General features: G+C 37.6%; 1 protein-coding gene across 3 annotated transcripts in view; it reads left to right on the forward strand.

Annotated features, from left to right (window-relative positions):
• The first annotated feature begins 19,131 nt into the window (after nt 1-19,131).
• The window catches only part of Dcp1a (decapping mRNA 1A), a 63,135-nt gene continuing 57,684 nt past the window's right edge, over nt 19,132-24,582 (forward strand). For all 3 annotated transcript variants that reach the window (XM_047530665.1, XM_047530666.1, XM_047530667.1), the window contains exons 1-3: nt 19,132-19,300; nt 21,643-21,683; nt 23,348-23,475. In XM_047530665.1, coding sequence (XP_047386621.1) covers nt 19,166-19,300; nt 21,643-21,683; nt 23,348-23,475 — 304 coding nt within the window. In that variant the 5' untranslated portion in view covers nt 19,132-19,165. The remainder of the gene's footprint in view (nt 19,301-21,642; nt 21,684-23,347; nt 23,476-24,582) is intronic.

A 24,582-nucleotide genomic window follows, 5' to 3' on the forward strand; every position in this document is an offset into this window, starting at 1 on the left:
TTGTGAAAAAAACAAACACCAAACTTTATACTTTAGAAGTGTGAATATTATGGTATATGAATTATCTCAATTTTTAATTAAAAAAAAGTAAGGACTCAGACTTGACTATTGGATTTAGCAATATAGAGGCCAAAGATCAATTTGACAAGGATAGTGGGGAATACTGGAGTGAACTTAAGAAACAATGAGAATGTCGGCTAGGCATGGTGGCACACATCTGTAATCTCAGCTACCTGGGAGGCTGCGGCAGGAGGCTTGCCAGTTTGAGGCCACGTTGGGCAATTTAACAAGATTCCGTCCAAAAATAATAGTTTTTAACAAGGGGCTAAGGATGTGTATCAGTAGTAGAGAACTTACACACAAAGCTCTGGATCCAAACCTCAGTACTGATTAAAGAAGAAAGAAAGAAAGAGAATGGTAAAATTTGAGCATTAATATGGACAACTGTAATGGATTTAAACATACCTAATATGCTTAAATACATCATGACACTTGGAAAGAAATCAGAAAAAGAACCCCAAATCAAATTAGCAGATGCTAGGGAAATAACCAATTATTTTGAGACTAGTAAATAAAGGAAAAATTTGTATCCTGCCTTTCCTGTACAAACTGCACCACTGAAGACCAAAATAGTAGAAGAGAGTAAATTTCTCCCTTAAAAGATATTCCAGCCTGTCGTGGTGGTGCACACCCTGTAATGCCAGAGCTTGGGAGGCTGAGGCAGGCGGATCAAAAGTTCAAAGCCAACCTCAGCAAAATTGAAGCACTAAGCAATTCAGTGAGACTATCTCTAAATAAAATACAAATTAGAGCTGGGGATGTGGCTCAGCGGTTGAGTGCCCCTGTGTTCAATCCCCAGTATCAATGAAAAGGGAATGATAAAATTAGAACACTGCCCTTTTGTAACTTGTAATGAATTAAAGTATCTAAACGTTGATCATCAATACCCACTAGCACCTCAAAGACTTTATGAGCCTCCTGATGTAAGAGCGTGCCACCACCTCCGAGTAGTCCTGCCCCCACACCTCCCAAAACCACACCAATCAAGCCTCTAGATTTAGCTACCAATTTTTGGAAAATTTAGAGGACACAGAAAATTTTTAATCTTCACAGGTATGCAAAGCAACAAATTCCAGAATCTGAAAAACTCTAAAGGATTGAGTTTCCTTCAAAGTTTCTTCAACAAACAAATTACAAGTTAGGGAAAGAGAGGAGGCGGAAGAGAGGAAACAATTGCAATAAATGAACCATATTTGAATCCTGTCTTAAACAAACTGGAAAAAAAAGTTACAACATGTATGAGACAAATAGAAATTTCAACACTGACTGGATATTTAATGATACTAAGAAATCATTATTTTTACGGTATTGGTTACAGTCAAATGGCCCTTGTCTTTTTTTTCCCCAGTACTGGGGAGTGAACCCAAGATCTTCTGCATGCTAGGCAAGTGATGGAGCTACACATCCACCCTTTTTATTGATTTTATTTTGAGACAGATTCTCATTAAGTCGCCTAGGTTGGCCTCAAAATTATAATCCTCCTGCCTCAGGCTCCCAAGAAGCTGTGTTCCATTGCACCCAGCATAAAGGTCCTTATCTTTTAGTTATACACCCTGAAATATTTACAGATGAAAGAATGTGATATATGAAATTTGTTTCAATGTACGGGAAAGGAGAAGTGAACAATATATAGATGAAACAAAATTGGCCACAACTGACAATTGTTAAAGACAGGCAAGGATTATCTGGGAGTTCATTATGCTATTCCCTCTACTTTTACGAGTTTAAAACTCACCATTAAAAACATACTGAAGTATGGAGATTCCTCAGAAAACTTGGAATGGAATCACCATTTGACCCAGTTATCCCACTCCTAGGTTTATAACCAAAGGACTTAAAATCAGCATAATACAATGACACAGCCACATCAATGTTTATAGCAGCTCAATTCACAATAACTAAACTACAGAACAACCTAGGTGCCCTTCAACAGATGAAAGGATAAAGAAATTGTGGTACATATACAGAATGGAATATTACTCAACCTTAAAGAGGAATGAAATTATGGCATTTGCAGGTAAATGGATGGAACTAGAGAATATTATGCTAAGCAAAATAAGCCAATCGCAAAGAACGAAAGGCCAAATGTTTTCTCTGATATGCAGATGCTAACTCACAATAAGCGTTGAGGTGGGGGGAGAATAAAGGTATTTTGGATTAGACAGAGGGGAGTGAAGGGAGGAGAGAGGATATGGGGGTAGTAATGATAGTAGAATGAATCAGAAATTATTACCCTATATGCGTATATGATTACATGACCTATGTAACTCTACATCATGTACAACCAGAAGAATGATAAGTTACACTCCATTTTTGTATGATGTGTCAAAATATATTCTAGTGTCATGTATAACTAATTAGAACAATTTTAAGAAATTAAAAAAAAAAAAAAAAGCTGAAAGAGAGATAGAAGGAGAGGCCCTGACCAGACCAAGCACAGGTGAGGAACCAGTAAAAGGACGCCAAGAAATGAGGCAGTAGTTAGAAAAGAATGTGGGAAAAACACGATTTTCTGAAAAGTGGCAGAAATTAGAGGTTTATATCTGATGAGAGAAGGATCCAGTACAAAAGGGAACTACTAGAAGACAGACATCAGACATCTCCCTGCAAGCCAGGGACACAGGTTTTTTTAATATAAATTTTAGTGTGTGTGTGTGTGTGTGTGTGTGTGTGTGTGTGTGTGTGTGTTTGGTGCTGGGGATCAAACCTAGGGCCTGGCACATGCTGTGCAAGTGCTCTACCATGGAACTACACTCCAGGCCCAGAGACACAGACTTCATAAAACAGGAAAACTGCCCCTGACTTTGTTTCATTTAAGAGACCCACAGACAGGAATCTGGGATATTTCTCATTCCTGGGAAGCATTTTCCTGAAATCACTCTCCTTTCTATGGTCAGGCTTAAACCAGCCTTGATTATTCTTAATTAATAATAATTCTACCTAGTAGCTACCCAATACTCTTAGGATCTTTCACTGTAATTTTAAAAATATTTTTTAGTTTTTTTAAAGAGGAAATCACAGAGAAAACAGTCCATAATCCCACTGCCCTGCTATCTCATTAATATTTTTTTTAATATTTGTTAGATGTTGATAGACCTTTATTTTATTCATTTATTTATATGCGGTGCTGAGAATTGAACCCAGTGCTTCACACATGCTAGGCAAGTGCTCTGCCACGGAGCCACAGCCCCAGCCCTCATTAATATTTTTAATAGAAGTAATAAAATGAAAACTAGAAACCTCCTTCCCCACACTGAGTTCTATTCTCTAAAGATAACCACAGTTCTTTTTCTTTCTAGTAAAAAAATGTAAATATCACATAGTTGTTTAAATAAAAATCCATACATAAAACCCAGCATACTACAACTACAACACTGTACCTTACTGACCCTTTATACTTAATACTACCCGTAGGCAGTCTTATCAACACATTTATTCTGATGGCCACAGTGCATTTGTAAGTGTTTTGCTGTTTATCATATCCTAGTCTCGTCAAAATTCAATGAGAAAAGAATATCTCTATTTTGCAGATAAGAAAACTGACCCAGACTGAGGCTAAGTGACCTGTCCAAGGTCTCCAGAAGATGGAAGCTGAAGCAACAGGAGGCGCTGGTTTCCTCTTACTCCCTCTACCACTGCGCCTCCCAGTGGCACTCAGGTGTCATTTCCTGCCCACAGCAACCTGGTTGCCATCCAACATAGCCTCTTCCTTCTTACAGTACACCAATTCTTCAGAAATTTTCATTTAAAATTAACACCATTCTATACTCTAAAATAAGGTCTTTCTTTTTATTAAACTTTTCCTTATAAAAAATGTTTATAACCATTGCATTGGGATTTAAAATTCTAAATGGAATATTAAATTGTATCTCTTAGAATATCTCACATTCTAAGCCTTTTATTATGGAAAGAAAAGACATGAATGCCCAAGGAAATTACCAAATATATGTTTTTAAAGATTTAGTCCAAAGTACGGATCATTTTCAAATGTTATGGTTGTTAACCTTTCAGTGGGACAGGAACCCTTTTGAGTATCTGATCAAAGCTACCAATCCTCTCCTAGGAAAAGCACAAAACATGAAATCTTGCTTTCAATACTGGGGTGCTCACAGAATTTCTAAAGGTCATCTACAGGCCCCAGGTTAAGGCATGGAACTTTTGATTTCACCTTTTGCTACACTCAGGTATATCTACAACATTTCCAGCAGAGTCACAGCATGCTTTAAATTCACTCTCATTTTAAACATTTATGCCAAAACTTCTTGGCCTGGCTGGTTATTTAGGAATATCTCATCATAAGCTCAATCTTCATAGACAATGTGAAAATTCTGAAATATTTGGCTACAGATTTTTTAAAAAACAAATTTCCCACTGAAAATGTTATTCAACAAGAAAGATATTCAAGTTAGGATTTGACATAGATTATGCAATGATAACTTGATGCTCAATCTTTACCTACTCTTAAAACCAAACAAAACCAAACAAAAAGGCAGGCTTTAGATATGGTGGAGAGGGGTCAAAGCGATATGGGATTTATCAGTTAATCACTGCCTTCAGAAACATAATAAGCGTTAAGGGTAAATTTTAAAGTTTATTCTGTGGTTTTGGGGTAGGCAGAAAACATTCCCTAAAGAAAACCATCTTTTCTACCACCTTTTAGTTCCTCTACTCTAAGGGTATTCTTTTCTGAGGGGTCACAGGAAACCATCTGGGCTCAGGTCCCCATAGAAATGGAGTCTGCATATAGCACCATCATTAAGTAACAGTAAAGTACTATATCAATTTTTTTCTTTATATAGTTAAAACTACCTTTAACTTCCCTTTTTTCCAGGTGACTATCCCACTTCCCAATTCAAAGTTACAGGTATTTAGTCAGTTGCCCAAAACATTAAAGGTCTATGTTCAAACATTTCAGAATGATGACCCCTTTTTTCACTTTTAAATGACAAGGTAAGAAAAAGAGGGAGCAAGGGTAGTGATAAGAATGTCATTTTCTCAACTCTAAGACCTTCTCTTCCATGTCCCCAACACCAACCCTAAATGCATCCCTCCATGAATAAACAAATACCTTCTCCAGCATGAATCCTCCTCTCTACTGAGTCACTGAGTGTTAGAGTAAGAACTACAGCAGAAACCCCTTGAATTTGGAAGATGATGACGCTGCTGTGTAGGCTGCCCAGTTAAAGCAAATTCTCAGAGTCACAAAAGTTCCTTTCTTCCCTTCCAGTGTTCACAGCACTCATTAAAACAGGTGGTTTCATGGAGGTAGGGACGGTTGTTTTTTGCCTCTAATTTGTTTCTCTGACTAGAAATGTTTGTCATATGTTTTACTGTTCTTATTCAATAGAAACCCCAGAGCATAAGGTCACAGGACCTATAGGTATAGGTATGTACCTGATTCAGTCTGAAATTACATTTAACTTTCAAAGGGATGTTATTTACCTGGCAAGGGGGCCTCTGGTAATGCAACTTTTCTTTTTCTTTTTCTTTTTTTTTTTTTTTTTTTTTTTTTTTTTGTGGTGCTGGGTATCAGACCCAGGCCTTACACATGTCAGGCAAGTGCTCTAACACTGAGCCACATCCCCAGCCTCTTCCACCTTTCTTTGATTTCCATGCTTAAAACAATCTCCAAATTAGATTCAGATTCTCCCCCTCGTTGTGGCCATTTCCTTGGTAAATTGTTTTAAGGAATTAAATAGAGCATGTAAAACCAGTTCTCCCACTCATCTGCTAACAGAGAGCAGGTTTAACCGGCCTGTCTGCCAATCTATCTCACTTATACAGGTTTTTAGATGGCCACCCAGGAAAACATATGTACAAAAAAAAATTTCCCAGCTCACTGGGAAATTTCTGATTACCTAGCAATATGCACTTGTCCTTGGCTAACAAATGTTCTCACTTTTTAACATGTACGCCTGGACTCAGCACTTTTCAGTTCTAAACCCCACTGTCCTTTCATTCTCTTGACAGCTAGATGCGTTCAAGGGCTCTCAAAGGTTGTGAATGGCAATGTTCCGGGAAGTGTGAACTGTGGTGCCACCATCCATTTCCCAGACAGAGATGAGGGTCTTTGGGCAGTTAGCAAGAGGTCAGATTTGGGTTTCCAAGTGAGGTGACCCAAATTCTAGAAGCAAGCACTTCAGTAGAGTTGCCACATGCTTCATATGCTGCCTGCTAGGAGCTGTACTGATTGCCCCCTTCTCACAACACAAATCTATCATTTATAACCTATGAGTGGGGAGGAGGACTCATTATCGATTGATTCCTTAGCTAATTTGCCCACATTTTCTTTCTTTCCTGATTCTTTTCCTTTTTTTTTTTTTTTTTTTTTTTTTTTTGTCCTAGGAAGTGGACCCAGGGGTTCTCTACTACTGAGCTCTGTCCCAAGCCTTTTTTATTTTGAGATGGGGTCTCACTAAGTGCTAACACTATCCCCAAACTTACAACTCTCCTGCATCCGTCTCCCAAGTCACTGGGATGTTAGGCATGAGCCAGCTTGCCCACATTTTCTTAATATGGGCATATTTCTATAAACTTAGGAGAGAGGTATTATTAATCCTATTTTTTAACCATGACTTCTCTTTGATGGCTTCTCTGAGTGCTTGCTGTTCACCTGGATACCCATCCCCCTGAGGGTCAGTATCATTTGTTTGGACCTATCATAGACTGCTTTACTTGGCTAGTTTCCCCTCTTCTGACTTCCATTCCCAACTCTTAATTATCTGATGAAAACTTTAATGAGTAAAGAAATAGTCGGAAAGGAAAAAAATGGGAAATATTCCAGACAGTCACAGATTAGATCATCAATCTCTAAGATATTCAGAGTTGACTATTTCAGCAGAAGTATTGTGACCCCATAAAACCCCACCAGCAGGGACTGGAAAACCAGAAACAGATCTTCCAACATCCAATGCTGTGAGAGTCAATGTACTGAGCTGCTTAGCAGTGAAGGAGCAAGACAAGAAAGCCAATAGTCACTCCAAGGCAAGGCAAGCTTTAGCCACAAAATTGAGCGAGGTCAATCATGAGTATCTTCTAAAAATAATTCCCAAAGTTCTTTTCCACCTCATAAAATTTTATGGACAACAGAATCTTTTTTCATTTTTCCTCTCTTGTTTCACAACTCAGTTTCATTATATGGCTGGCACAAAACTTTCATACTTTGGTGAAACAACCATTATGAATGCTGCTAGTGGGGTGGCTCAGGTAAAATGCACATTCCTGGGAATGGTCCTCTGGAGAACCACGAGTATATATTAGCATTCGTTTATGGGTTTTGCTAAGTGATTCCTTGGAAGCCAAAGGGGTGAGATCCCAGATGAGTCCATGGATAGTGAGGCAAAATAGTCTTGTGGGATGGGCACTGTGATAGTAGAACTGGCTCTACCTCTATGAGGATAGGCTCTGTCATTTCGGGGTGCCCATTTTCCCCTAAAAAAAGAAATCAGTGATACACATCCTTGCCCTGCTCTGCATTGGGTATTAGGAGATAATACATATGGATATTCCACGTGCAGGATTACTATTCTGACAGCAGGGAGGATGGTAAAGTTCAAAGTACCAAAAGCATAATGTCTTGGCCATCATGGCAGAGCTCTGATGTAGTTTATCAATGTTCTTATCCTGGAACTGTAGGCCCAACATTGTTTCATCCATACAAAACTAAACTGCCAAACTTTTAATATTGTAAATTTTGACCTCCTAATTATTATCATACTTTTCTAAATACTTTTCAGAGAATCACAATGATTTCTAGTAAACCTGTCATGGAAAAAAATTAAACTGCCTAAATATTTACTGAGCAAAATACTACTGAATCCTCAAAAGTTTGTGGCTTATTGCTATGGTTTAAGTATATGCCCCCAAATCTCACATGTGGAACCTTAATTCTTCAATGTGGCAGTGTTAGGAGGTAGGCCCTAGTGAGAGGTGTTTGGGTTATAAAAGTTGAGACCTCGTGAATAGATTTCTTACAGGAACAAGTTATCAGAGGCTCAGGAGTTGGGCCCATTTTCTTTCCTTTGCATGTGTCCAATTTCCCTTTCATTTATCTATCATGAGGTAAAGCAGCATGAGGCCCTTACCACATGTGGCCACCCTATCTTGGACTTCCAGGCCCCAGAACCATGAGCCAAAATAAGTTTATTTTTGTTCATTTTGTTTTGGTGGTAGGGATTGAACCCACTGATGCTTTGCCACTAACCTACATCCCAGATCTTTTTATTTTTTATTTTGAGGCCAAGGTCTCACTAAGTTGCATAGGGTTTTACTAAGCTGCTGAAGCTGGTCTCAAACTTTGATCCTCTTGCCTCAGCCTCCTGAGTTGCTAGGATTACAGGCATGTGCCACAGCACCTAGCCAAGCCCCTTTTCTTTACAGATTTCCCAGTCTTTGGTATTCTAAGAACAGAAAATGCTCTAAGACGGAATGGTTTTGGTTTAAAGTTAGTAAAACATTTCAGTGCACCATATATCCAATGGTCATGGTTTTAAATAAAACTAGATTCAAAAACTGGGTAGAAGACAGACACAGTGGTACGTGCCTGTAATCCTAGTGACTCAGGAGGCTGAGGCAGGAACATCTCAAGTTCAAAGCCAGTCTCAGCAACTTAGCGAGGTCCTAAGCAATTTAATGAGACCCTGTCTCAAAATAAAAAATAAAAAGGGGTAGGAATGTGGTTCAGTGGTTAAGTGCCCCTGGATTCAATCCTCAGTTCCAAAAACAAAAACAAAAACTGGGTAGAAGATAAAAAGAAATTAGGTCTATTTTTCCCTCAACTTTCAAAACGCTAATTTTTCCTCTTCTGTGTCTTTGGTAATAGAGATGAAGAGGCCACTGTCATAGACATACCATGAGAACGCACAGTTGACAGTTTGCTTGGCCCACTCAGTACTTCAGAGTTGGTAGGTCTAGTGATGGGCCTGCTATGGTCTGAAAGTTTGTGTTCCTCCAAATTTATACGTTGAACCTTAACCCCCAGTGTAGAGGTATTTGGAGATGGAGCATCGGGAAGGTGAGAAGACCATGGAGACAGAATTCTCATGAATGGAATTAATGCCCTTATAAAGAGATTTGAGGGAGCCTGTTTGTTCCTCCTGCCATTTAAGGACCCAGTAAGAAGGCATCATTGATGAAGCAGAGAGCCCTTACCAGACACTGAATCTACTGGCACCATGATCTTGGTGTCATTCTCCGTAACTGTGAGCAATAAATGCTCTTTATAAATTGCCCAGTTTAAAGTATTTTGTTGTAGTATCACAAATGAATTAAGATAGAGCCTAACCCATATTTTCATAAAAGATCAGTTTTCTTTAGTTTTATTCTGTAATAGGTTGATCCTCCAATGGACTTAAGAAGAATGATGTCAACTCATCAGCTTTGCCTCTGAGAACTATTTTGCAAAACCAGTCTTCAGTTTGAGAGGACAAAACCCAAAGACTGCACATCTTTCATGGTCAAGTATTTTTTAAAGTCTTTTTAAAAGACTTTTCTGTAACTGGGCACAATGGTATGCACTTGTAGTCCCAGCACTCAGGGATGAGAAGAGAGAATCACTTGAACCCATAGTAAGATCCTGTCTCAAAAATAAATGAATAAATAAATTTTTAAAAATTAAAAGAACTTTCTACTTACAAAAGGAAAAGAGACTATTCAAACTTTAAGATAGTCAAACTTTAAGATGGAAAGAAGAAAAGACTCGTTGCTCATTCTGAGAAGGCATAGCAAAATACATTACCTGTCAGTTTGATTCAGTTGACATATTTCCAACAATTAGAAGCTACAAGGCTCTGCTTCCTTGGCGTGATGTGCCTTTCAACAGATCTCTCAGCTGCTTTTTATAGATGTTGTACTTCAATCCTCAGGGATTCCCTGACTAAAGAGTTTAAGAATTTTGTTCACATATATTCTACTAGTACAAACTGGATGGGCATTTTTTCCTCCCAAGCCTCAGTTCTGAGTAGGTTGGTTTAAATACAGGAATCTCTAGAAGGCAGAAAATGCCTGAACAGTAAGGTTTCACCTGAGTAATGGTTTTTCCATTACCTTTACTAAACGAGAAGACAATTTAGCTCAAAAACAGATAAGTGGAAAGTTTGAAACTATATGTTCTCATGTGTTTCATTATTGAACAATGAAAAGTCATCAATGGAAAAAAACAGGAAAGGCAGGGTTCACTGAATAAGAAAGCAAAAGCCTTTCTATATAAAAGCATTCATTTAAACCATCAATACTTAGGAAATATATGATTTCTAGATATTTACAAATAAGAAATCCCTATTTCCCCAACTATCCCTTAAAATTAGGTTGTATGTATAGCCAAACAGTTCACTAGATTATTTTCCAGCATTAAACATTACAGAAATACACGTTTTAAAATATCCTTTAGGTAAAAAAAGTGAAGACTTAGAAATATCTCAAAGGTCAAAAATTACTAATAAGTAACTTTTTCAATCCATATAGAGCCCTTCTAAGAAGTAATTTTAGCAATTTTTACTGATGGAAGATTTCAAATAAAAATAATCATTCCATATTTTTCATATAATTCCACCCAGAAATACATTAATATATTATATGATATTTTAATGTTTTTGTTTTCTATAGGCTAAGGATTGAACTCAGGGTCTCTCACACATGCTAAGTAAGCACTTTCCACTAAGCTAAAACCTCAGCCTATAATGCTCTTTTATTTCACTTTTTAAAGTTTTGCTTATACTTATCAGTGAACTAAATAAAACAAAATTATAAATATATAGAACATAAAAAATGAAATTCTATTTGATTCACATTTTAACATTACCTTTCTACACCATCTGCCTCTGGATTTTCAATAAAACACCTTTTGGTTTGTAAATCTTCATCTCTGCCAACAGACAATTTCCAGAGCTTCAGAAAGTTGTCATGCTAATACAATCACAAAATGAAATGGCACGGAACAGCTTAGGAAGACACAGGAGAATGGGTATTTTATTACATTTCTGTACCAGATCATTGTTTCTAGGAGGTAATTCATAAATTTTTAATCCTTCTACTGTTCTTAAGCAGTATAGAAAGGACCACTCCTGACCTAGTTCAACCTCTTTTATCACAGTAACAGCAATAATTTTATTGTACAAGAGAAATTGGTTATTTTATTATCTTTTAGGTTAATGTTTATTGAATGGCAAAGCATAATTTATGCCCTTCTCTTTAGATAATGAATATCGAGATCTCCTTTAAGGCTCAGAGCAGGTAATATTCCTTAAATTCAAGGCTGCAGGCAACATACAGATGAGCGAATGATTATTCATATTGTGACAGTTAATCTCCACTAAATTACAGCATTGCAGGAATTCAGAGTGATTTTTAATGTACCCTGTTTAACATTAATTTCTATAAGTGCAATTGAATGAGAAAAGACACGATTTTCTAATACTTGAGCCCTCAGGATAAGTGAATTCAAACATAACAAAGTAACATAAATGTAGCCCAGATACTGGACTATATTTATTATTCCACAAATCATATAATGAATGGTTTACAAGAAAGACTTCCAGTGAATCCTATGTCAATTTTGCCACAAGTAGACCCACGTTAGAGAACCAAATTAACCCATCAAAAAAAAAAAAATAGAAAGCAATTGAACCCTTTAAGTGTATAATACTGTAGTTTTGCCTCAAAGTAGAAGGGTACATTGAAGATAAATAATTCATCTTTATAGGTGTTTCTGTGCAAATTCAATTCACAGGTATTTAACAGCTTAATATGCGCTATTTACTGAACAAACAAATTTCAGATCCAAAGGAGGTAAAATTCATTAGATGAATTAATGCATATATAAGAATGATTATGATGTTAATTTTGCCAGAAAAATAAATATTAGTAAATAAGTGATGGTAATACAAGACTAGAAATATCCTAGAACTAAAACTGGGAAGTTGCAGAAAAGAATACTTGAACAGAGCCTATAGGTTCTGTTACTAGAACTTCTATAAAGTCAACAAAGAAGCTTGCAGTTTACAGAATTGACACAGCAGACAGATGTCTTTAATCAAATTCTTCCCATTGTGTTCACTTAAGAAATATTTGTATTTTAATATGTCTGAAGAGAAAAGAAGGACCAAATTAGAGGAACTCTGAGAGTAACTGTAGAACTCACATGAAAGAGTGAATTTTAAATGACAATCTCCCATTTTGGCTTAGCAGATTACTTCATGATGTAATTGCAAAATCAATTGCTTAATGGTATAGACAAAAACATTTTTTGGTCTTTAGCCACTTTGTGACTCTGCAAATTTGTGACTGTAACTGATTGTAAATGCAGAGCTATAACTGGAGTTCTTTTAAAATCTTGACTTATTGTCAAGCACTAAGCAGTGTGTTCTGGTAAATCATATACTTAAATTTATTCTACTTCAGGAGACAGGTTTTATTGCTGACTTTCTAAACCATGTGGAGCAGTACAATTCCTTGAGATAGGTTACACTAAAGTAACAAAGAGACCCTAAAAATACATAATCCCTCAAACTTAACAGGGTTTATTTTTCGTTCAATTAACAGTCTGAGAAGGACAACCCTATGCTCCAAGCAGGCAACTCTCCTCCAGGTGGTGATTCAGGGTCCATGTTCTTTCCTTCCCATGTTCTGCCATTTCTTTCAGCCTCACCATTACCTGCACACAGTCAATGGTAGGATAAGAAATTGTGAAGGGGAAAATGCGCTCCTTGTAGTCTGAGATTAGAGATGGTGCATAGTCACTTTCTCTAACATTCCACCGACCAAAATTTGATCATAGGACCATTCTTAACCTAAAAAAGCTTGGGTATTGAAGCCAATACCCAATTGGGTATGCCCAATATAGTGGGAAGGGATGAAAGATGTTGGTGAACTGAAAACAATCTCTGCCACAGTCAACCAATCTCAAGCCTCTGAGCTCCTTCATTTACAACTGTTAACCAATTAGGTAAACCCAATACCAATCTTGATAATTTGTTAATATGTATACCTATGAAGCAGTTTGAGTTCATGGATATTGTATCTGTTGACTGTATTGCTATTATTTAGGCCATTGCTGTACTACCACTATTTGAAATATTACACTGGGTTAAGTAACAGTGAAAAATATAATGTTCTTCTACCTAAGAACATTAGCAAAAACACCATGTTAAAGGTTATTTTATGTGATAATAAAAGAATGAACTAAATGATGTTCTACTGTTGTCCTATGTTTTTTTATTCTAGTTATATTACTCCCAAAGGAACAGCTTTTTTTTTTTTTTGAGTACTAGAGATTGAACCCAGGAGCAATTTACCACTGAGTTACATCCCAAGTCCTTTTTATTTTTTTGAGATAGGGGCTCACTAAATTATTTAGGGCCTTGCTAAATTGCCAAGGCTGGCCTTTAACTTGCCTTCCTCCTGTCTCGAGCCTTCCAAGCTGTAGGGATTACAGGCATGCACCACCAGGCCCAGTTGGAACAGATATTTCTTTATTCCTGGTTGAAATGTGTTTTTCTGCTTTAGAAAAGATAGGCTAGACTAGTTTAGATATCAGAAATGTAGTTTTAGATAACATCTAGCACCTTTAAAAATACTTTTATAGGGGCTGCAGCTGTAGTCAGTGGTAGAGCACTTGCCTAGCATGTGTGAGGCACTGGGTTCAATCCTCAGTATCACATAAAAATTTTAAAATAAAATAAAAATATTGTGTCCATCTGCAACTAAAAATTTTTTTAAAAATATTTTTATAAGCTAGATATGGTGGTACATGCCTGTAGTCCCAGCTACTTGAGAGGTTGAGGTGTGAGGATCACCTGAGACCCTGAGTTGGAGATTAGTGTGGACAACATAGTAAGACCCCATCTCAAAAAAAAAAAATTTATAAAGTATCATTTTAAAATACAAAGGTCTGAGGCTTTATGAAGAAATGAAAAGAAGGAATTACTATTCTAAGTATCTTCTAAGTCCCAGATAATGAATTTTATAGTAAGTCCACAACCTTTTGAATATCATGTGAAAGAAATATCAGTGGTGAAACAGCAGCACAGGGATAACGAGTTTCACTCACGTGTAGCCAGTGTAATTTAAGAGTGTGCCAGGCAGAGTGGTAGCAAGACACATGATCTACCTGGATGCCAAGGCTAGAAGATGCTAATCCCAACTCAGCAATGAATCATTATATGGCCTTGGGAAAATTAGTTAGCTTTAGTTTCTCTGCCTAATAAAGGCAAACAGTAATAAGCAGATACTTCTAAAATAAATCTTTAAAAGCCAAGCACGGGGAAGTGGAGAGGATAGGAAAATAAAAGGGGTTAGAGGAGAAGGAAGAGAGAAAAAAATGGGGAAAATTGTAAGACTGAAAAGGTGCTGAAGGATTATTCTGGAATACACTAAAAACAATGCGTCCATTTTAGGAAACAGAGTCAAAGACTCAAAATACATCAATACAACTAATCAGGTATCACTCTTAAAATAAACAAGTGCTTTGTTTAAGATAGAATTGAAACTATCATCCCTTCTCTCAGATTTATGCAACTGATAAATGCAGAACATCCATATTTAGAGGCAGGGTCTTTCTGAGTTGCTTAGGACCCTGCTAAATTGCTGAGGCTGTCTTTGAACTCACGATCCTCCTGCTTCAGCCTCCCAAACTGCTGGGATTATAGGCATGCACCACCACACCCAGTATTGTTGTGCAATTTATGGAAGGATGCTATTTTGGACTAGACTCCTACATTAGACCCCAGGAGACCAGACCAAATCAGAATGGAATCACTTGTCCTAAGTGACTTAAACTGAACTCTAAAATGGGTCAGTTTTCCAAAGATGGGAGATTCACAGTAACCAATCAGAAGGGTCTTGTTTACCTGGGCCAGCATGACAAGTGGATTCCACTGCTTTAGTCCTATAAGGAAAATAATTTCAAAACTACCACTCTGCATTTTTATTTCCTTTTTCTGTTTTATTTAACCCTTTTCTACCTATAAAACAATCTCCTCAGCTCAGCTCATCAGAACATTCATTCTACATAAACTTTAGTTTTGCTTTTGCACTTTTAAGAACCGCCCATCTCAGAAGAAGACAGATAACGTCTCATACCAGCTTCTGTATTATAGCAAGTGTTGTTGTTTGCTAGAGATGCAATAACATTCTATATATTCTTTAATTAAACAAGTGTTGCCTGATTCGAGAACCACAAATAAAAGTCAGATGTTTAAAGCAAAGTTAGATGTTTAAAGATTTTGCCTTTTGATAGCACTGTACAGGAATAGGAAGGTCAGTGGGCTGGGGTATAAAAAATGAGACAGGAATTTAAAGAAGATTGAGATGGAAAAGTAAGGGGACAGACCAAGCAGTGTCTCCCAGACTATGGCATGGCCTTTGGATTTTACACTGGAGAAATGGGAAGTTTGTAACTAATTGACAAAGTTATACAACTGGTAGAATTGTATTCCAGTGTCCTTTACCTCCAACTCCATAGTCGAATTGCATTTATTTATTTATTTATTTATTTATTTATTTATATTGGAGATGGGATTTCCCTACGTTACCCAGGTTGGTCTGGAACTCCTGGGCTCAAGTGATCCTCCCGTTTCAACTTCCTGACTAGCTAAGACTACCTGCACACCCCACCATGCCAATCGAGATCCTATTTTATTTTATTTTACTTTATTTATTTGCAGTGCTGGTCTTGAACCCAGGGTTGCACTACCACTAAGGTACATTCTCAACGCTTTTTATTTTTTATTTTGAGACAGGATCTCATGAAATTGCCTAAACTGGCCTTGAACTTACGACCCTTCTGCCTCAACTTCCTAAGTTGCTGGGATTACAGGCTTGTGTCACCACACACAGCTTGATCCCATAATCTTAAATGGCAAACTTTATTTTTACCACAAAGTTGCTCAGATTGCAGGAAAGGACTGATTGAGTTGCTACATTTTCATTTTTTAAATTATGTTTATTTTTTAAAAGATAATTGATACACCATATCAATGTTTACAGTAGCTCAATTCACAATATCTAAGCTATGGAACCAACCTATAAGCCCTTCAACAGATGAATGAATAAAGAAAATGTGGTATATATACACAATGTAATGTTACTCAGTCATTAAGAAGAATGAAATAATGGAATTTACTGGTAAATGGATAAAGCTGGAGGCTATCATGCTAAGTAAAATAAACCAATCTCAAAGAACAAAGGCTGAATGTTTTCCCTGATATGTGGATGCTAATTCACAATAGGGTGGGGGATTAGTGAAGAATAGAGGTACTTTGGATTAGAGAGAGAGGAGTGAAGGGAGGGGAGGCAAGGGGATCTGGGGGTAGAAAGGATAGTAGAATGAATCAGACATTATTACCCTAGATGCATATATGATTACAAGACCAGTGTAACTACACCATGTACAACCAGAAGAATGAGAAGTTATACTCCATTTATGTATGTGTCTAAATGCATTCTAGTGTCATGTGTAGGTAATTAGAACAAATAAAAAATTTTTGAATGTTAAAAAAATAATAATTGATACAACAGAAAAGTGCATGAAGGTTTCTCAGTATAGTATAAGCCTCCTTCCTAACTGAACCCAGTCGCACAGCTCCCTTCCCCTCACACTCATCCTCTGTGTGGGCTTCAAGGAGTTAGCTTTTGAGATGGCATGCATTCACAAACATTTATTGAAAAACCTAGAGACTGGGGATGTGGCTCATTGGTAGTGCACTTGCCTGGCATGCATAAGGCCCTAGGTTCACTCCACTACTGTTGAGAGAGAGAGGAGGATAGAAAAGGAGAGAGAGACAGTCTGCTCTATGCCAGGGCCTGTGCTAGGTACTGGGGACCTATTAGACCAGATGTCATCTCTCCCCATCTGTGTAAAGACACAAGAAAGATCTTGAGATTTAATTTACAAATATAAGAAAAACTAGATCTCAAGAAAAGAAGACTGACTTTCAATTCCAAACATTCACACTGTCTTTAATGTAACTTGAGCTGTATAGGGCAGGAGAGTCAATATTAACATATACAGGGGCACTGCAAAATGCATTTCGAAGGGATCTATCTTCCTATTATAAGTATGAAAAGTCTCTAGAATAGTTTGGTGTTCTTCACTAGTCTAGTCCTGCTCAATCAAAATGAAAGGAAATGATTTAGGTAGGTGTGGTGGAACATGCCTGTAATAACAGCAACTCAGGAGGCTGAGGCAGGAGGATTGCAAGTCCAAGGCAAGCCTCAGCAATTTAGATGAGGCTCTACAAAACCTAGCAAGACCCTATCTCAGATAAAAAAAAAAAAAAAAAGGCTTGGGGGTGTTGGGGTGTTGCTCAGTAGTTAAGTGCCCCTGGGTTCAATCGCTGGTACCAAAGAAAAGGAAAAGAAAAGAAATAAAAAGAAAACAAGAAAGAAAGAAAATGCCTTATTTTAGGAAATCTATGTAAGAAAAAAAATTAAATGTAGTTTAAGCTGTGCTTTTTGAATTTTGAAACAAGTAAATGTATTACCTTTAAAATAATACAAACACATATTTTTAAATTAGGGCACAAATTTTTAAAAATGGATTGAAAATAGGTGGGAGGAAATAGGGCTCCTGCCTCCATCCACTGGGAGAAAGAAAGGCAACCCAGTTGTGAAGGAAAGGATCTCAGGGTAGAAGCCAGGAGTCCTTGGATTCTAAAACTAGAATTCCCCTAACTAGCATGGAACTTTGAGAAACTGATTTCTTACCCCTTAGTCTGAATTAAATCCTCTATCAAATGAGGATGATTACATCTTCCCTAACTCTCTACTGGGCTGTAAAATAGCCAGAGCCCTTACCTTATTTTCCCGAGAAACACCTACTCATCCCAGGAGCACCATTCAAACACCACCACCTCCCTGAAACCTTCCTAGGCATTCCTGGCCTGAAGGAGTTAGTGGCTTCCTCTCTGGGTTTCAGAAAGAGATGTCTTTAGCATCTTCCTTGTTTGCTTGCATAATCCTACTTCTTTCAGTTTCTCCCAGAGCCAGGAAGATGTTTTAAAGAGTTGGAAGGGCTCAAGGGGTTACCAGTTACTAATCAGGAGTTCCACAAATATTTGTGTGATGAAGAGTAAATGAATGATGCATTTTTCTTTACCCGCATTTGTACTTGCTTCATACGTGATTCTGTAAATATGATTTCTTTTTCCAGTAACAAACAGTCCTGGGAATAAACTCACAAACAATACAAATATGTTGTGTTATTTTGATGAAAATGCTTTTTTTCTTTCAAAAACTTTCAATTCCGTTGAGGAGTCTTTTTCAAAAAAAGAAAATGTTATTTTTTAAGATGTCTGAGGAGACAGCCCTTACTATAGTCTCCACACCTTATTTTACTCTTTAGCTAAGTATCTGACTCTTTAAAAATGACTTAAGATACTCAACGGAGGTTTGCTATAAGAATGAACAGTGTCATACTTTAAATGATACAAAACAAGTTCAAGCTTTCATGGGCTCTTCCTAGGACTGGAAACGTTTATGTCAAATCCAGATGAGGAAAATGAGTAAAAGTGGATGGAGAAAGACTGCTGTTGTGGTTCCAGGCAGGTTAGTTTGGCTGTTTTGAAATTTTCTTTCAGATATCACCAAATTATTAACGGTGGTAATGCAGTAAGATCTGATATCAGGGCTTAGTTTTCAGAATTGCCCCTTTTCCACGCTCTTCTTGCTTTCTCAATGGTCCATGAAGCCCAGCATTTCCACAGCGGTGGTTTGATTCTGTGGCCCCCTGCCCTTGCCGCGAGACCCCTACGCAGACACCCGTTGGTGTCCAGCCTCTCCTGGCAGGAACTTGGAAACATGAAGACAGCCCTCAGCACCCAGATGTTTTAGCTCTAGAAGAGCAAGCACGGTGACTCCCGCCCACCCGCTCTGCCGCGCAGCCGTGGTCGCGGTTCCTGACTGTAGGGTTTCTGGAACCTAACGACACCGGAACTCGGAACTGGAGTTGTGCACGCGGCGGAAGAGAATAACTGACGTACCACCCGACCGCGAGGCACAGCTGAGAGGCGGAAGTTGAGAGTACTGACGCAGCTGGGGGAACTTTGACTGCGTGGCACTTTCCTGTTCGCTACTCCGCCCCCGCTAGAGGGGCTCAGCTCTGGGATTCAAGATGGAGTCGCTGAGTCGAGCTGGGCAGGAGATGAGCCTGGCGGCCCTGAAGCAGCACGACCCCTACATCACCAGCATAGCAGACCTCACGGGCCAGGTCGCTCTGTACACGTTCTGCCCCAAGGCCAACCAGTGGGTGAGTGAGGCTCGTACATAGAGGACGCCAGACCGACCGCTGCCGCCTCTTAAAGGGACAGCGCAAGCTGCTTGGGGTGGAGGGGTGGGCAAAGCAGGAGGCCAGGGCGTCGGAGGCGAGGCCAGAAACTGGCCAAGAGCGGGACCAAGGCCTCAGGGGTGTCGGCAGCGCGCGGGGTGGGCGATAAGAGCGAGAAAAGTAGGCCCGAGACATCTCAGGGAAAAAAATGATGGAGGGGGGATTGGAGCAGGATCAGTCCCTTGGGGTCAGGTTTGAGGACGTGGGCGACATGCCTTCTTTACAGATGCATTAGGGGATATGAGACCGGTAGGACAGGAAGGTGCCTGAAGGCTTATGTTTGAAGCTTCAAGGATTATTAGATAAAGTCCATACTCATAATCTGAAAGAACACCCCCTTCCCTCCCCCCTCCCAACTGACATAAACGAGAGCCCCCTTCGCAGAGGTCATTAGGATTTGAAACTTGAAATCCAATTAGAGTGAATGAGTTCGGCTTTGATTGAACTACAGTATATTTCCAGAATTTTGGAAAAGATTTCAAACAACTTAGAAGCCCCTTGGCTTCTGTGTTAATTGGATTCCCTGGAGGCCTTTTACAGGGAAAGGAGACCGGTGATGTCACCTCTGAATAATACCTTCAGACTAAGTACTTACTGGCTTTTTGTGCACCGGAGAAGGTCCGAAAAGTTGTATTAAATCTCTTCACTGACTTTTGTTAACTCCTGTTTGAAGCCTCATTAGTTGTTTACATAACATAATTTTTTCCGTTTTCTTGTAATTGACCCTTCCTAATTAATTAATTCTTACAGCTATAGGCTTTACACTTATAACTCATAAATGTTGGTTGGATTGAATTCATCAGTGGCATTCACATTTGAAGATTCTCTTGATACATTTTTTACAATATACAGATGCATTAGAATTTCAAACTGGAGTTTTAAATATGAAATACAAGCTGTAATGGTCTGAATTGAAAATTAAGCTCTTTGCTTATTTGCATCATGGCACATAGTGGATAACCAAAATTTTTTCTCTATTTTTTTATAGTGAGTTGTAACTTTGCACAATGTTTTTGGGGACAGTTTTTCTTTTACTGTGAGACAATTATCAGGGGATTTTTTTCTTAATTTTTTTTTTTTTTTTAAGTTGTAGGTGGACACAATTCCTTTATTTATTTATTTTTATTAGTACTGAGGATCAAACCCAGTGCCTCACATGTGCTAGGCGTGTGCTCTACCACTGAGCCACAACCCCAGCCCAATTTTCAGTTTCTTATACTAACTTTTTAACTTTTTTTTTCTTTTCCTTGTACTAGGGATTGAACCCAGGGGCACTTAACCACTGAGCCAAATCCCTGGTCCTTTTTATTTTTAATTTTGAGACAGGGTCTAGCTAAGTTGCTGAGACTGACTGAACTTGTGATCCTCCTGCCTGGGTATCCCAGGTCACTGGGTTTATAGGTGACCACCATCACACCCAGCTACTAAAAACATCTTTAAAGGCAAGAAAAAGCCTCAATGCTTAGGAAGGAAAAGTTTCACTATGATATTTAACCTAAGGCAATACTCCTGGAAAAAAAATCAAGACAATAATTTAATTTTGTATTCTAACAAATTCAGTTTGATAGCACTGACATTAAAGTTTTAAAAGTTTGTTGGTTACATTAAAATTCTTATATCCAATCTAGGCTATGAATTGCAGGCCAGTAGGATTATTTATTTTTGAAAAAGAAACAGTGTAACTGTTTAAAAAATGTAAATATGTTCTGTTGCAGCAAAAGATGGTAATCAGTTGCTTTCTTAATCAGTTTTCACTTGTTTAAATTCTTTGTAAGAACTACAATAAGTACTTAATGCAGAGTAGTTTCAATATTCATATTCTTCAACAAAGTTCTAAAAATAACAAACTGTTTGATAGTGATTCTTAACTAACCACAAAATTTGTTACTCTTAAAAATATACCAAAAATCCCTCAGTGATGAAACAAAGTATCCTGTAAGAAAAATTTCTTTTCTGTTAATTTTAATAAACTTTAAAATAAAAGTTAAAAGTTAATTCTACAATTTTCTCTTTTACTAGTTAAAAAGGAAAAATGTTGGAAGTACAAACATGTTCCTGGTTTAAACACTGCATATACTTATCAGTAACATTGAATAGATACATGAGAAACTGGTAATAGCAATTTGTAGAGTGAGAAGGAGTCTTTGCCTGGTCAAAAGTACAGTAAATAAAACATGTTGATATTAAACATAAAGCATTTCTTCTCCATTGGGACTATTTGGGGTTGGATTTTGAGAAACTAATCAACTCATTGTCTATTACAGGAGAAGACTGATATAGAAGGGACCTTATTTGTATATCGAAGGTAAGCTTTTTTCAAAAAATCTTAACAATGAGGGACTAGGAAGATAGCTCAGTGGTAGAGTACTTGCCCGGTATGCATGAAGCCCTGGGTCCAGTTCTCATTACTGCAAATAAGTAAATAAAATATAGTAGTGAGCAGTGTCATGTGAAATGGTTTGTTTCTGTTTGTCTTTGGAACTCTTCTGCTTATTCCCTTCAATTTTTCATCCACTCCTAGCTGTGAAATCCTTACCTAGCTATTTCCTCTCATCCTTCCTGTGATTCAGAATAAAAAGAACTAGAATTTATTTAGAAGCCTAGCATAATCATTACAAAATAGAAAGCATTTTTCAGTGATGAATGAATCTGAAACATGCTTGCTTTCATCTCATAAAAAGGACATATAATATGCCCAAATACACACACACACACACACACACACACACACACAGGGAGGGAAGGAGAAAGGGGTGGGGGAGGGAGGGAGGAAAGGAGAGAGAGAAAGAGATATGATATATAAATTAGTTCTATAAAGTAATATACTTGAGAGGTTGATCTCTGTTGCGTAGTTTTTTTGTTTTGTTTTGTTTTACCAAAGATTGAACCCAGGGATGCTTTTTTAACACATTTTGTGTACTTTGGACAAAATTGTATCAGATATCATTTTACAGGAATCACCTAGTATAGAAGAAACCTGCATTTAAAGTCCAAAAAACTAAAATCCCATTTACATTACTTGTGTGACTGGGCATAGATGTTATTCACACTAAGCTTGTTTCCTAATGTGTAGAATAGAGTTCTGTTATTACCCCATGTATGTCACAGAGATATAAATGAGAAACAGTTGAAATATTAAATACATGTGAGGAGGGTCCAAAGGATTGTGTACTAAATCACCCATTATGGGAACTAAGACATTTCTTATTGTAGGATTCGGGTCATTTCCATCTAACTCAGAAAAACTATGTAAAGACCTATTTGGTGTTAAGAAAAATTATTATTGTAGTGGTGGATAGTCAGTATAGCCAATTCTGTACCATATTTAATATAAGCGATACTTTTTCCAGCAAATATTTATCAAACTTATTATGTGTCTATCTTTGGGAAACATCTGCGAAAAAAATAATAAAACAGAAATCCCCATTTGCATGGATTACATTCTGGTTGGAGGAGGAAACCTATAAAAAATAAGTAGTATGGATGAAGAGGGAAGAGTAAGAGATATTGGGATTGGTAGCACTGAAAATGGTAGTGCAGGTAAGCTTCATTGAGAAGGTAATATTTGAGCAAATGCTTTCTAGAGATGAGATAGCTGTGATTTGGTGGCAGTGGTCCAGACAAAGGTAGAAGCACACCTGCAAAGAAAGGAGCATGGAGCGCCTAGTGAGAGTGGAGCAAGGGAATCAAGGAAAGAGAACAGGAGATTGAAATGGGGTGGGGAGTTGGGGGCATCAGGTAGGGCCTTGTTGACCTTAGTAGGGACTTTAGCCTATATTCTGAGAAACTAAATCCTAAAACTGAGCAGAGGTGGGATATAAAATGACTTAAATTTTTTGTTAATGGTTATAAGTGCTGATATTATCTAATGTCCTAAGGTATTCATCTTTTTTTGAAATGAAAATAAAGAGTAGATAACATTTCTGCAATTTAAAAGGTAACTATGGATTTTCTTCTATTAAATCTCAGATCAGCTTCACCTTACCATGGTTTTACCATTGTAAATCGACTGAATATGCATAATCTAGTTGAACCAGTGAATAAAGATTTGGAATTTCAGCTTCATGAACCATTTCTTCTGTATAGAAATGCAAGCTGTGAGTACATCTGTTTTTATTTAATTCAGTGACTTTAATTTTGAGTATATTATTTTGGGAGTTTGAAATTATAATATAAAATGTGGACTACACTGTTTTATGACTATAAATGAGTCTCTAGCCGTCATGTATAACTTATTAGAACAAATAAAACTAAAATAAATGAGTCTTTTGGTAAGATCAGATCTTTTACACTTGACTCTGAAATTGTAAACACTTTTTTTGTATATAATAGCACGTTATTTTAGTTAGCTATACTATTATTAACCTTCTGTTTTGTTTGTCTTTTGAAAATAAGTTTAAGTCCTTTGTTTTTGTTAGCACTGAACTCTTAGCTGCCCATGCTCCTGAGCAACAACAGAACTCAGTTGGGGAAGACAAGATGGGAATAGATACTAACACTTCTTTCCACAAAGAAAGTATGGGCTTCATGGGGCTGGGGTTGTAGCTCATTGGTAGAGTGCTTGCCTAGCACATGTGAAGCACTGGGTTTGATCCTCATAAGCACATAAAAATAAATAAATAAAATAAAGGTATTGTGTCCTTCTGCAACTTAAAAAAAAAAAACAGTAAAAAACAGTAATCTGTGTAGGGTAGGCAGGTCAACTGAAACTCATAAATGCATGAGAGATATTCAGCTGGAGAATGAAAATTATCACCCTTTTTCTGGTTCCTATTCCATGGTCTTCAGGCATTTTACAGACTCTAATAATGATTAATGTGGTCAGCAAAGTTAGAGTGGCCTTTTCCTTTTCAAGAAAGAAAAGCGTGGGGGATGGGGATATAGCTCAGTTGGTAGATGCTTGCCTCGCATGCACAAGGCCCTGGGTTCAATCCCCAGCACCATAAAAAAAGAAAGAAAGAAAAGTGCAGAAATCTAGACTGTAATCTAGGATCAACAAAAATGTCAATATTCTATACTAACCCTATTATGATATCAGAGGTCAATGTGCTGTAATGAGACTTTAAATCATTAGAAGTATTTATTATTATGTTAATTAGAATAATCTTGGGGTGAAAATTGAACTGATTTATTTTATTTTTTTATGTGGTGCTGAGGATTGAACCCAGGGCCTCATGTGTGCTAGGTGAGCACTTTACCACTGA

Source organism: Sciurus carolinensis, chromosome 17 (assembly GCF_902686445.1).
Source record: "Sciurus carolinensis chromosome 17, mSciCar1.2, whole genome shotgun sequence".
Taxonomy (NCBI): Eukaryota; Metazoa; Chordata; class Mammalia; order Rodentia; family Sciuridae; genus Sciurus; species Sciurus carolinensis.